Source organism: Musa acuminata, chromosome BXJ2-11 (assembly GCF_036884655.1).
Source record: "Musa acuminata AAA Group cultivar baxijiao chromosome BXJ2-11, Cavendish_Baxijiao_AAA, whole genome shotgun sequence".
Classification (NCBI taxonomy): domain Eukaryota; kingdom Viridiplantae; phylum Streptophyta; class Magnoliopsida; order Zingiberales; family Musaceae; genus Musa; species Musa acuminata.
Genome location: NC_088348.1, coordinates 30,164,544 through 30,178,944, shown reverse-complemented (window position 1 = coordinate 30,178,944; position 14,401 = coordinate 30,164,544). Strand labels below are relative to the sequence as shown.

At 41.2% G+C, this 14,401-nt stretch overlaps 1 protein-coding gene, 1 long non-coding RNA gene and 1 pseudogene across 2 annotated transcripts; 2 read left to right on the top strand and 1 right to left on the bottom strand.

The window, feature by feature from the left end:
* Positions 1–636: 636 nt before the first annotated feature.
* On the top strand, positions 637–2,367 carry LOC135627594 (pentatricopeptide repeat-containing protein At3g03580-like; annotated as a pseudogene).
* Positions 2,368–10,331: 7,964 nt separating this feature from the next.
* On the bottom strand, positions 10,332–12,127 carry LOC103972032 (probable indole-3-pyruvate monooxygenase YUCCA5). Its single transcript, XM_009386226.3, has 3 exons — positions 11,456–12,127; positions 11,006–11,377; positions 10,332–10,913 (listed from the first exon to the last, which is right to left on the bottom strand). Exons 1-3 carry the CDS (start codon positions 12,125–12,127, stop codon positions 10,689–10,691), a joined length of 1,269 nt encoding a protein of 422 aa, XP_009384501.2. The 3' UTR covers positions 10,332–10,688.
* A 296-nt stretch (positions 12,128–12,423) lies between these two features.
* Positions 12,424–14,083, top strand: LOC135626737 (uncharacterized). Its single transcript, XR_010492417.1, has 3 exons — positions 12,424–12,562; positions 12,645–12,760; positions 13,425–14,083. It is a non-coding gene; the product is annotated as an uncharacterized LOC135626737 (long non-coding RNA).
* The last annotated feature ends 318 nt before the right edge of the window (positions 14,084–14,401 follow it).

The following is a 14,401-nucleotide window of genomic DNA, read 5'->3' as shown; positions in this document are numbered from 1 at the left end:
GTCAGATGTTTTTAGCTTAGGATTATATGATATGTGTCATTTAGGAAATGCTTGCTGAATGTCCCAACTATCTAAGTGGTATTTACGATGGAAAGGAAAACCACAAGAAGAGATATCTGTATGTAAATTGCAGAGGGTCCCAACTCCAGTGGACTGAGATTTCCTGTAATTGCATAGATCATGGGGTTCATAAATTTTCATATCAGAAATATGATTTGCCTTACCACAATGCTTAACTTTGGATGCATATTCTATTGTTATATAACTTTCATTTTTAGCATTACATGATGTTTACATTCCCAGTATCCGACGAGGCACGTGAGGGCCTCCGCTGTAGCTTCGTTCCCCGGGAAAAGGTCTGTCGTCCACGTGGAGCGATATTGGAGTGTGGATCTTAAAGCTTGCCAGGATGAGTATGAGTGGTGTCGATATGGGCCCGAAAAATAAGTCTGCCTTTAAAGTAAGAGGATTTAGTCGGCCCAAAATATATATGATTTGATCCAGTCGATGGACGGTCAGGATTAATGTTGTGAAATGGATGAACGGTTGCCTATAACTGTTGGTAGAACTTTTGATCCAGTCGATGGACGGGTCGATGACCATCAGCATGGTTCGAGCCGTTCATCAACGGCATGATCCACCTCCCAGCTGCTGCGGAACGAAGCGCGCCTCCCCTTCGCCACCCTCACCGCCGTCGTCACCGCTCTCCGCCGCCACCTCCGCCTCGCTGGTGACCTTGGTTCTCTTCCCCTCGCCCGCCAGTCTCACGCCGCCGCCATCACCCTCGGCCTTCGCTGCCACCCCCTCGTCTCCTCTGCCCTCATTTCTGCACACTCCCTTCTCCGCCTCCCTTCCCTTTCACTCCTCGTCGTCTTCCGCCACCATCAGCAGCCAGACCTTTTCCTCTACAATTCTCTCCTTGCTGCCTTCTCCCGCAACGGCCTCTTCGCCGAAACCATTTCTTTCTTCCACCAGTTGAGTCTCCGGCTCTCGCCCGACCAATTTTCCCTCTCAATCGCGGCCGAGCTCACTGAATTGAGAACCGGGCGGGGTTCCACTCCCTCGCCATTGGGAGTGCTTTGATTGTCTATTTGATGAATTGAGAACTGATGCTTATTGCCTATTTGATGAAATGCCTGCAAGAAGTATGGCTTCTTGGAATGCTTTGATTCTGGAGTTGGCTGAAATGGTGGATGTCATAGACGTGGCAGGAATGTGGGAACTTGTGAGGCAGATGCAATCAGAAGCCATGAAACCAGATTCATTCACGAGATCTACTATCCTTACTTTGTGCAGTTTTGATGATTGGAGCCAGAAGCGTGGGACGGAGATACATTGCTTTGTTTTGAGAAATAACTTGGGTATGAATTATGATTTCCATGTAAGGAGTTGTTTAATAGATATGTATTCGAGGGTGAGGCGAGTGGATTTGGGAAGGTGAGTTTTTGATGGTATGACTTCAAAAAATGTGGTGGTCTGTACAGCTACGGTTGCTGGGTATGTTGACATGCTGGGTGCACTACACATGATACACCACCTTTTGTATCATGCCATCATCGGGAATGTCAGAAATGAGTGGATCGAGGAGTTCAACATACCTATGGGACTGAACAAGCGGTGTCACTCACTCAAATATTGTCTGCCAACCCACAGATTCGACGGCCTGGCCTGGCCGCCGGCCACTGATGATCTCTAGCAGCAGCACACCGAAACTGTACACATCGCTCTTGGTTGTCAATTCATTTCTATACATAAATTCTGGAGCAAGATATCCATAAGTTCCTGCCATCTTTGTCCTTTCATGCATCACTTCCCAAGGTACAAATTTAGAGAGCCCTACACCCATCAGATGTGATCCAAACTCTTCATCAAGAAGCACATTGCTAGCTCGAATGTCACGGTGTACAACTTGTGGCTTCACCTTGTCATGAAGAAATCTCTTAAGCTTTTCCAAGAGATGACTCTGAGAGATGGTACAATGCCAAACAAGATCACTTTGGTAACTATCCTACCGGCAGTTGGATCGCTTGCAAGCTTGGTAGAAGGAAAGCAAATTCATGGTTTTGCCATCAGATTGGGGTTGAATAGTGAGACTTCTTTGAACAATGCTTTAATTGATATGTACTCCAAATGCGGAACCATGCATCGTGCAAGATGCATCTTTGATGATGAGTCCTGGAAGAAAGATATCATCTCTTGGAGCTCAATGATATCGTGTTATGGAATCCATGGCAAGGGAGATCAAGCTATTACTTTTTTTAGAAAATTGAGTAGTGTTAATTTCAAACTTAATTATATAACGAGTTTGGCTATTTTATCGGCTTGTGCTAGGGGTGGCCTAGCAATGGAAGGTCTTGAGATCTGTAATTCTTTGGTCAAGAATCATGCAGTTATGCCTACTGTTGAAATTTGTTCTTGCATGGTTGACATGTTAGGTCGAGCAGGCCAACTGCATCATGCTTTGGATTTTATAAATTCAATGCCCATTGCACCTCCCCTAGTATTTGGGGTGCTCTTTTTGGTGATTCAGTGATTCACAATGACCAAAAATGCAAGATTTGTCTTATAATTTCCTTATTCAGTTGGAACCTGACAACCCTTCAAATTCTGTGTCAGCTTCAAACTTACATGCCTCATCTGAGAAATGAGATTTTGTGGCTCAAGTAAGGACGAAGATGAAAAAAAAAGGCTTGAAGAAAATGCCTGGCTCTAGTTGGGTTACTGTTTAGAGGACTCATCTTTACATGCCTTATTGGTGTCCAGATATAAGTAATGCAACAAAAAGACTCTCCGACTTTGCACTGGAGGAATCTGGTTTAGTTCTCATCGTGGATAATCCTGCAGGTGCTTCTAGTGCTATAGGTCACTTCATTGGTAGTGGTCTTCATAAAGATACAGATTACTGACAAAAAGTTGCTCTGTAGTTTATAAGATATTAAATCAACTTTTTCCAGGTATGTTTATGTGTAGCAAGAGTAATTGCTACAATTCCATCAATGAACATGATTGCTGAATGTGGTCACGTTAATATGAACCTACTTTCAAACTCATGTGCAATAGCATTTCCTCTAAATAGCTTTTGTAAATGTGAATTACTTTTAAGAAACCGTACATAAGTGACAACTTTTTGTTTCTGCAAAACAAGAATAGTTGCTACTCAGATAATTTCTTATGTTGATGCACACCAAGAAATTGCTAGAACTCATTCAGTGAATATTTTTGTTGAAAATGGTAATGCTAAAATGACATTATTTCAAAGTTGTGTGCTATCTGCTTCATATCTATGAGAGAATAGTAATTATATATTATAAGGAATGGATGGGTTTGGAGATTTTACATCATTTGCTAATATCTTCACTGCAAACATTAATTTCAAACTGCATGTTCTTTAGCATGAAACAGTGTAAAAATCGTGTACTTTAGCATGTATAGACTTTAGCTTGAGATAGAATAAGGATCGCTACTCACCTCCAGAAGCACCTTCTGGATATCTCTTTGGGGGGGCTTGGCAGATTTGGTTATAGTCCGAGTCATGACAAATATGTTAGCAAGTATCTTGATCTATTGCCTATTTCAATTAATCTTTAGTTCATAGAAGAGAAGCACCATGGATGGTGGCATCTACGTTGTGAGCCATGTCACCTTCGTAATCTTATATTATTTTGGGGATCCCTCTAATACAAGTATTTTCATGTGTATTTGAGTGGGCTAATTATAAATTACCCCCTATTCTTGGACCCTATTAGCATCATAGTTTCTGTACTTCAAAAATTTATATTGAGATTCTTATAATTATGCAAATGAAACAAATAACTCCATTTTCCCTAATGCCGTCAACTGTATTGACGAAAAACACAACACGTGACACAACGTATTGAATCGACACGAAAGTGATGGACAAAAAAATAATTTTAACATCCCTTCTATTTTCAATGATCTTATCGGCAACAAAATAATTTCAACATCCCACGTGCTGGAAATGGAAGGGATATTGAAATTATATTTTTGCCCATCACTTTCGTGTCGATCTAGCACGTGGTGTCATGTGTTGCGTTTTTCATCAATGTAGTTAATGACGTTAGGGCAAATGAGGTTATTTGTTTCACTTTCAGAACTATAAGGATTCCAATGTAAATTTTTTTAGTACAATGACTACGATGCTAATAGGATCAAGTATAGGGGGTAATATGTAATTAGTCTTACTTGAGTCTTAACAAGAATGTCACATATTTGAGTGGGACATAATTATAATATCCCCAAAACAGTTGCACATTGGATGTGGGCTATTGCAGTGATTTCAATAGGCTCTCAGGCACTCGCCTAGGCGCTCGGGTGAGGTAAGGCGAGGCCCGAGCGCCTCGCTTCGTGTCCAGGCACCTCGCTTCAAAGAGGCGTCGCCTGAGCGCTCGCTTGAGCCCAAGTGCTGGGTGCTTTGGGCTAGCGCCCAAGTTAAACCAGACTATCGAACCAGTGTTTTACGTCCGATTCGGTCTCCAATGCTTTAGTTGGTTCAATCGAACCAACTAAAGCACTGATATCAGCCTCCCAGCATCCCTCTCGCGACTTTCCCAACCCTAACCCTGCTTGCGATTTTGTCGTTGACATTCCTCTTTACTACCGCTGCCTCTCTTCGTTGTCGCTCCTCTCAGCTACCACTATCGCTGCTTGCTGTTGCTGTCGCTGCTCTCGCTGCTACTATCATCACTTGTCGCTCTCGCTCCTGTTGTCGTTGCTCGCTGCTACCATTGCTGCTTCTCTCAGTCAGCAGCCTCAATCTTACTCTTACATTGCGCCCCTGCTACCGCTGTCATTGCTTGCTGCTACCGTTGCTCACCGCTGCTTGCCACTATCGTCGCTCCTACTCTCGCTGCCGCTACTGTTGCTCTTACTCCCTCTTCTCACATCGACTCGATAGTTAATAGTATATTAATAGTATACTGTTAATTGTATACTAGTAACAATATTTTTTATTTATTAGATTAATAATATATTATTTTGATTTTAATACTGCTAATTTTTATTTATTTGAAATTATTGTTATTGTTTTGAATTTTGAGATTTTTTGTTAATGTGGTATTGTGATTTTATAAGATTTTTTTAATTTTATATCATATTTTTATTTAAATAATTTTATTTATTAATTATATTATATATTTTTATATTTTAGTGTCTCGCTTCGCTTGAGCAAGCGCCTAGCGTCTCGGGCGTTTTTGGACCTTGGCGTCTAGCACTTTTTAAATCACTGGGCTATTGCTTAACATAGTATATATATTTTCTCTAAATTCTGTCCCAAAAACAGATGCACATTGGATGTGGGCTATTGCTTAACATAGTGTATGTATTTTCTCTAATTTCTGAGATGAGACCAGACCTTGTTAAATATCATAGTTCACGATCTGATTTGCCTAAATACTTAGACTAACATGACCATAACTTATAATATCAAAATCGTAACCCATATGGATTGCTCTAATATAACTAAGGACATTGCTCTTTATTATTTAAAGAGCTTCGTGGTGACAAAAGATCTATGTAGCTGACACTAAATAGTTGGACATTATGGCTTGTTTTTCTTGTATGTACTATGCAGCAAATGAACTTCCTGCTTAAGCATGTGATAGATGTGTAGAAGGCAAACCAAAAGTCAAATTGGGCCTCACCTTGTAGTTGGATTATCTTTTCATTTTGAAGTGATTTTAGGTTGGAATCCTAATGGAAGCAGTGCCAAGTATTTGATCTAGGTAATTCTCTAGGTGGAAATCATCCCCTTTGTTGTTTCTCAAAAAAGAAAAGAAAAGAGAAAAAATCAATCAATTGTAATAATATTATCATCACCGTCAAGTTTCACTAAAAGTTTTGTTTCTCCTACAATGTATTGCAGCACTACCACTTTCTGGACCAAAAAGTTCTATTTTCTTGAGTTGTCGTCATTCGCTGATTTTAAGCTATGGCATTTTTTACCAAATAATTGGAAGGGGAAGGATAATAGTGGTAAGTGATGCATGTATGTCTTGTAGTCATGATATAAAATTTGGTTAGTTTTGAGAGGGCTAATAAATGATTTGGACATCAATTAAATTCATCTGTTTTACCAACTAACATTGAGTTTGTGCTAATTTCCCAGGGAGGTTTTATCACTAAATCCCTGATGTAAGTTGGGAATGGTACTTCTTGAACAGGTGATGTGAAAACACCTCTGCAGCTACCTGCCTGAAGGAAGAATATAATTGGAGATGCACAATAATTTTCTGAACTTGTATCCTACATGGCTTGAACTCGACCAAGTCGACGTCAACCACCCTTTAAACTAGAACAAGTTAATGTTATTGAGAAGTACTTTACTGTAACATGTATGTATTTCTTATATTGATATCTTCTGTTTCTTTTTTCAGAGGAAAGTCATGAGAACCCTCATATCGCTGATTCTGATATGTTGATTATTCAATAAAATAATTCCTATCCTGTGGAATTTCCTTATTGTTCAGTTGTCCTATCAGATGTTTAGCTTAAGTGGTTGACAGGTGGAAGCATTCTACATTTATGTGCCAAATTTGCTAACTGTTTATATTTTGAACCTAAGAGATCTCTTGTCGATGACTCTGACTGCCTTATAATAAAAATATATATATATATTATCATTATGCAATATTTGTTCTTTTTCATGCAGTTATCTGAACTGCAAATTTATACAAAACAATTGTCTTCTTAATTACTATCAATCCTTTTTAGGAAGTCATAATTGAAGACACATCCCCACTATTTATTTCTGTTGGTAGGGATGCATATCCTCATCAAATGCAATATTTTGCAGAATAACAAGATTAATCTGGAGTGTATATATGAATAAGCAATCCGTTGTGATGATTAACATTTTTTATTTCGGTGACACTTTTCATGGATTGTTCATATGGTTTTTATGTATTCCTTGTTTTAAAGTTCTGACACTTTTCTCTTTCTTTTGGCAGAATGCATGAAAAACTTATACTGCCAGCACACATCATCATCAGTTGTGAAAAATTGATGGCTATAGGAAATCTTACTCTTGGTATGTTTAACCTGCTCACTGCTCAGGGAAGGTATGTGTTTGCTGATGCCTGCATTTTAGTGAGTTTATTTTTAAGGCGTGATATCCAGATGATTAACACTAGTTAGGTGCAGTGTCATTGTTAAACACAAATGGTGAAATGTTTATTTCTATTGACAATAAAAAGAACATTGAGAAAAACTGGATCGTGCTTTCTTTTTGAGAGGCCTGCAATGACAATGGTAGAAAACCTGTTGCTGCTAGCAACAGTGGATTCATTAACTTCAACAAGCATGACAGTGTAAGTGATAACATACATTTTATGCTGTCAGCAACACTCAAACCCACTTGTGCTCTGACGGAATGTGCATCTCTATTGCAATCAAAATATGCTCAACATGTAATTGGCTCATGACAAGCAGCTACTAACAAAGTTGGAGTATGTGCTTGAATGCTGGGAGATGAGAGTATCACATGGGTGTCCCCTGGAAATAACATTATCTGAGTTAAGTTATCACTTGTCGTGGGACTAGAATATATGGTTTAACAGGAGCTTTAAATGGACTACATTTCAAGTCTTCTGAACCTTAATGCTAGGTAACCTCAGATCTCCACAGGGAAGGGATGATTGGTCCACCAATTCAATGTCGCAGTAGATAGGTGGGGTCTGTGTGGAGGCAATTTGCAGCTGATGTCCACGGCAGCTGTGGCATTGTAGAAGAATGGTCAATCACATGATTTGTCTGCCATCTTCAGTGGGACCCTTTTATGATCTTGAGACATGAGAGTCCTTGAGGAGTATCCAGTCTCTCTCATCCCATCAGGGAGTTGGGCCATGTGGTCCCTTTCCTTCTGCCAAAGTAGTAAAGAACTGAAATGTGACACTAGGAAGTCAGTTTCAGAGTGATATGCCTTGCTTCATTTGTTCTCTTAGAACTTTATCTACCAAGTCCATCTCTCCTAAAACTGAAAGCTCAGTAGTTTCACTTTCTCCATCTCTGTAAGTTCTCACTTCATCAGATACATTACACTAATGCTGGTTAGGCTTTTGTTGATTTTACTTTCATTGTACATCTATTGTCCGCTAAGACCTTGTCATCATTTAAGCTCTTTTTTAAAATGGTCTGGTAAAATTTGGGTAAAAATTGCTTCTGTATAAGAAAGTAGCCAACATAATGTGGCTACTATTTTCAAAGCCAGTATTGTTGTCATAAACCATTTCTGTTTCACAATTAAATTGCCATAGCAAGGGCATCTAAAGTACAAGACTCATTGACTTTGTATTTTTCTGTGTGGTAATACAATGATGTGAAAGTATTCTGCATAAGACTTTCAACAGGATCTGATAACTTGTCTAATGAAAAAATATATTTCAGAGCTAAATGGTTTATTCACTTGTCAAGATTAAAGAGAGAGAAAAATCAAAATGCTATGCAGAAACCTTTCGTGCAGAAACCTTTCTTTTATTAAGTGAGCAATATAAAATTCACTTAAGAAAATAATGCATTGTGTAAGTTGAATTATTTGTTTAAAGTACATAGATTCCTAAAAAGTATTCCTCATCTTTGAAGACCTCCAGAAATTTGAGTTCCAGGTTCTTTTGAGGGTTTAGGTGGATAAGATTTGTTAGTGCAAGACATGAAGGACAAGGCCTTTAAACGCTTCAATTCTACAACATTTTCTTTTAATGCTATATTTAGATCAATTTAGATACTTGTATGGGTTGTAATGATTTCAACAAAAATAATGAACTTTAAGTATTTCTTTTTCTCCATTACTTCTTTTTGCATCTTAAACAGGTTTTATTCTGAGCCCCTACAGTTATGCCACTGCTTTGCACATAAACTAAAAGTTTATTCACTGTTATAGATTGCAGGCAATTAACTTCATTTGTTTTCTCTGTGGAGGCTGGTCAAACAGCGGATGCATCTCTTTGATGTTGATATCCCAATAAATGGCAAATTGGATGATCTTTTTTGAACCTCCAACTGAATTTAGCATTAAATTGCCACACAATAGCCAGTTATCATCAGATAAGGGGGGAAAAAAAGGAAGAAGAAATCCCTCACCCTCTCCATATCTGGGCATTTGCTTGGTATATTCTTCAAGAAAGGCTTGAAATAGGAAAGAAGAAAAGGAAAGGCTACAAATAAGAAAATGGAGTGGTTTCCCAATATTTAGAGGAACAGAAAACAAAATCAATCATAAGAAAAGACTAAATTGCAATTGAGACATCTCACATTGCTTTTAGTATCACAAAGTAGACTGATAACAGATATGGGTCTCTTTGAATTGGTGAAAGCTCTTACAATTTGACAGGGATCGAAAAGGAGGTTATGATTCCTTAAAGCATTGTTAATTCAAAAAGTATTTTTTGGAGCATATGTTGGAATACTAGGATACAAGCAGAAAAGATTAGCAAGAAATTTACTAATAGGATTTGATCTCCAGTGAAATCACCTAAATATTTTCATCCCAAGTATGGTGCCATCTTGATCACACCCTGATACTGTTGATGCTGAACTTTCATTTACAGCTCTTAAATCATATTCTCAACTTTGCTCAAATTGTCAATAATGGTGCAGACACATCCATGATTGCAGGTACGAGCAGAAGCATATGGCCATTTGGTCTGAGAGTGCATCAGAGCGAGCTGTAAGCTTGTACTCCATGGACAAGGTGCAAAGGTCACCTGAGGTAAGTGAGGCAAAGGAGGGAGGAGATAGTGTAGGCCACACCATGTGTGAGTCTCGTGGGTTGTGCTGTAAGACTTATCAGAATCCATGAATCCCCAGCAACGAAAAGGGTATATATATCCTTCTCATGATCAGTTGTGTGATCAAGAATGGTCCAGTAGATTTGCATGAGGCCTCAGTATGGAAGCAGAGCTTCTACACTTTTGATCCCCCACCAAAGAACTTGGATAGAGAACTGAGATAACACAGCACTTTGGGATCCTTCTTACATGCATTGAACCTTAATGTCAGGGTAGAATATGAGTTGGTGGTGGATGAAATAGGAGGGCATCTTTAGTGAAAAGGCCCTATCATTGCCTACAACTTTTAGGAAGGTTTGAATTCATCAGGGGAGTGGAATACTTGGATGTTTGGATCTCTAAGGAAGCAATATTGAAGTTTCTGAGATGAATTGGCTGGTGCATTAACCTGTCCAGTTCTAATGGGGGCTCTTTCTCTGCTGCAACTGGGTACAACTGAGAGCCTTGCCTTCTCAGAAAACAATCAATGAAGGTTGCAGTATCTGCAGTGTACTACTGTGCACCCATTGTACTCATCAGCCTTATGGAGATCAATGAAACATAACCAGGTTTGTTCTTCTTCTTCTAGTTTGGCTAGAGAAAAGAGATGTTTATACAGTGGAGATCAATTGAGATGCCAAAGATACAAAGAGAGGAATGTGGTGATGCTGTTTCCATTCAAGTAATGCGTTGAAGTGGTCGACAAAGTTCACAAAAGTGAGAGAAGCCTCATCATCATCAACCGTTTCTCTGTACAAGAGGAGGCCCATTCCTGTTGCAAAACTTGGGCTCCATTGAGAGAGGGCTCCATGCACTCCAACTGTTCGACGTAACGTTAACTCTACGACAGTCCCATCTCATTCACACGAAACAGGCAAGAGAGAAATTAGCCGGCGACGTGACATGCCGTTAGATCTGTGAGATGCATCTCCTGTGGCAGGCGACAGGTCGCTTCGCGGGCTTGGTTTCCTCCTTCCACATCCTACCGATGTCCTTGGCTGTCCTCGCTGCATCTGAGGAAGCACCAGCGAGGCCTCTCCTTGTGAAGCCAACCGCGTAGAGCCCAGACTGCCCTTTCCACCCGTCTGGGAATGGGGTCTTCGGAAACCCATCCTTGGAGAAGAAATCACATCCCTGCACAATCCCACAAACCTGCATTAGTCTCCCTTCTTATCGCCCTCGCTTTCTACTGTCGAGCTGAAACAGTAGAGAATCTTGGTTGGTACCTGAAGCCACTGAGGGACGTTGCTGCGGTATCCTGTGGCCAAGATGACGGAATCGATGTCGAGGGCCTGGCCGTCGACGAGCTCGACTCTTCCAGGGGAGAACCTCTTGATGCCAGGGACTACCTTGATGTCGCCGGATCTTATCTTGGCGAGTGCCCCTGAGTCGAGAACAGGGGTTCGTCCTTGTGTGTTTTTGAGCTCCAGGGGACCTGTGGAAGGCCTCCTCAAGCCATACTTCTCTACGTTCCCCAGCACCAGCCATGCCAACAGCAGCAGGATCTTGTCCACCAGCCACAGCGGCAGCCACTTCATCAGCAGAACAGCCAGCTCGAACGTCGACTTCCCGAGAACCTCCCTCGGCAGTACGTGAACCTGTGAATCAACAAGTTCACGTCAGGAGAATGTGGATGTATGTATCGAGCAGCTTCCTTTCGGGCAATGACCGCTCACCGAGTCGCGGACCACGATGGCCGGGAAGGCATCGTGGTCGCAGAGGTCGAGGCAGAGCTCCATGCCGGAGTTGCCGCATCCGATCACCAGCACGCGCTTCCCGCGGTGGGCCTCACCGGACTTGTAGTCGCAAGCATGGATCACGTCGCCGCCGAACCCCTCCAGCCCCTCCAGCTCCGGCACCACCTTCTCAGCGTTCTCGCCGGTGGCCACCACTATCCACCTGCCAATGTACTCCACCTCGTGGCTCCGGTTACCTGCCTCGGCGCCAGCTCCAACGGTCCTCACGCGCCACAGCCCGCATGTCTCGTCGTACCTCGCCGACTGCACCGACTGGTTGAACCGCGGGCTGATCTCGAAGTGCTTGGCGTACGACTCCAAGTAGTCGACGAATTGCTTCTTGGTGGGATACTCAGGGTAATCCTCGGGGAAGGGGAACTTAGGCAGCTGACAGAATTGCTTGGGGAGGTGAAGCTTCAAGCGGTCGTAGGTGCGCTTCTGCCAGAGGGAGGCAATGCAGTCGGCGCGCTCGAGGATGACCGAGGGCACGCCGTGCTCCTTCAGGCACGCCGCGACCGCCAGTCCGGACGGCCCTGCTCCAACGATGATGGGGCCATTCACCCACGCGCACCTCCGCGAGAAGAAGTCCAACCGGTCAGTCATGCTGGCCATCCGTGGTTGTCTATGTGGTATTGGATTCCGCAGCAGTTGGGAACAAAGCAGAGCTTGAGAAGTGACAGGACAAGTTGGAACACGCACTTGTTGCCAATGGAATTTGGATTTGGAGATGGGAACGAAGACGGCAAACAGTTAGGAAAGCGAAGGTGATGGAGAAAGGGGATTAGGAGAGGCGAGAATGGGGCAACTGAAACTTGCGCTGAAGTGGGGAAGGGTGAGAGAACGGGGAGGTGTATAAATAGGGTGGGGGATGGCCATTGCTCATGAGAGCTGCATGTGAGAAGTTGGTGCAGAGGTCCTTCTCAAGTGAAAAGCCTCTTCTCTCCCTTTGTTTAAAGCTTATTGGGCAGTTCATACTTTCAAATATGCATCTCAGGCAAGGCTTCTATGGATATTTGAAGGGAAGGATTTAAAGATCATCTTCAAGATGTAAGTGTTCATTTTCTAAATATGTGTAGATATATTTCTCTTTGCAGATGACATATACCCTATGTTTTCAATTGAGATACAGAAAGTTATATCCAAACTACAAATTCTCAGAAATCTCAACAGAGAATTGGAATTAGTCTTCACCATGAGATGATGCACTTATTAGAAGGCTGTCGCTGTTTGATCAATCACTTTCAGGTGATGCTAACTATAAATGTTTCTTTCTCTTTTGTTTGGATGATTATTTTTGATTGGGGGGGTCATCATTTTGACTTCAAACTGCATTAATGTCAATCCATGGAGCTCTTCTGGACCTCCCAATTGATTTGCCAGGAAACATTCCCTCCATTTAGTGTTCCTGCTAATAGCCACAGATTAACTTAGTATGCTTTGCTTGCTGCCACAAGCTGCTTCCTTTAAATTGAGTAGTGGTTGATTTTTTTTGTTTTTTTGTCATCATAATGGGATAGAAAACTACATAAAGAATTGAATTCAAGTTGGTCAACATTTTCTGGCAAAAAGGATTAAAGGGAAGAAAAGATTACCTTTTCTAGTCCTTTCAGGAGATTCAAGTGCAAGTAAGGCTTCATTGTTTAAACAAATTCATGTTGAGATGAACTTTTTTACCAACCATCCTACTAAAATATAATATGAACATGACATCCATTGCATAATCTTCATTTCTCTTTCATTAGATTTGAGTGTTGATACAATAAAATAATCTCTTCATTTGTAGGATTAAGACTATGTACATTGATTCATACTACCCTGTATCAATAGAACCTCGTGTATTGTATTCCTTTCTTTTCTTTATGATTGCTTGATCTCTTGAGCTCAACCAAGTCTGATGATGATTAAACAGGCCCCAGTCCTACCCACACACGCTGCAACAGATAGAGAAAAGAAAAGCTTATGGTTCATCTGCATTCAAGCAAGCCACATGTACTGGTCAAATTGAAGCTTTCTTTAGGCCTACTTGCATTAGAGAATCCATCAACAACCACACTTGATGGTCCTCTTTTCCACCAAAGAAAGAAGAAAGAGAAGAAAAAGAAGTGAGTAATGAACCTTTTTTTTTTTTTTTTTGACAACAACAATACCTCTGTGGAAACACCGTAGCTGTTTTTTTAATCTCCTTTCAGTCGTTTTTATAGAACAAGTTTTCATAGTGCAATCGATCTTTGAAATCGAAATCGGATGAGCCAAAGGTGTAATAGAAAGTCAACTAATAAGGATTTGATGTATATAATTTTCTAGTTTATGAGTAAATATTTGAAGTAAATGGTTTAAGCTTGATGAAGTCAATAGACTAATAATTACTCTTATCTCCAAAGGAGCATGAAAATTAGAGAAATGGGGGTTCATGAATTTGCTTCAGTAGCCATCATAAATTACAAGGAATCAGATGTTTGTTTATCCTGCACAGATTGAATAGTAATCGGTCCATTCACCAAGGAAGCATATGGGAATAGGGTCTGCATGCATGTACACTGTAACACTGCAGCTTTGAAGATGATCCATCTTCTTTGTTCGAGAGCATGTGCATGAGACCTCGATCTCCTGAGAGACTCTCCCTTTCATGCCTACCTAATGGATAGGTAGAGTACGCAGTAGTGCTTCCTGATCAATCTCTTATTCCGCGGGCCTCGAATTGAGCAGCAGAATCAAACGTTCTTCCCACCTTTAGCACGAGAACATTTGGCTGCAACTGTTCATTGCATGATTGGTTAGGGAAGTGTACTCGGAAGACAAATGGTGGAAGAACGCCATGGCCACGTATCCTAACCCCCCACTTGTTTAAGCGTCGATGGGGGTCGCACATCAAGGAAATCCCCATGG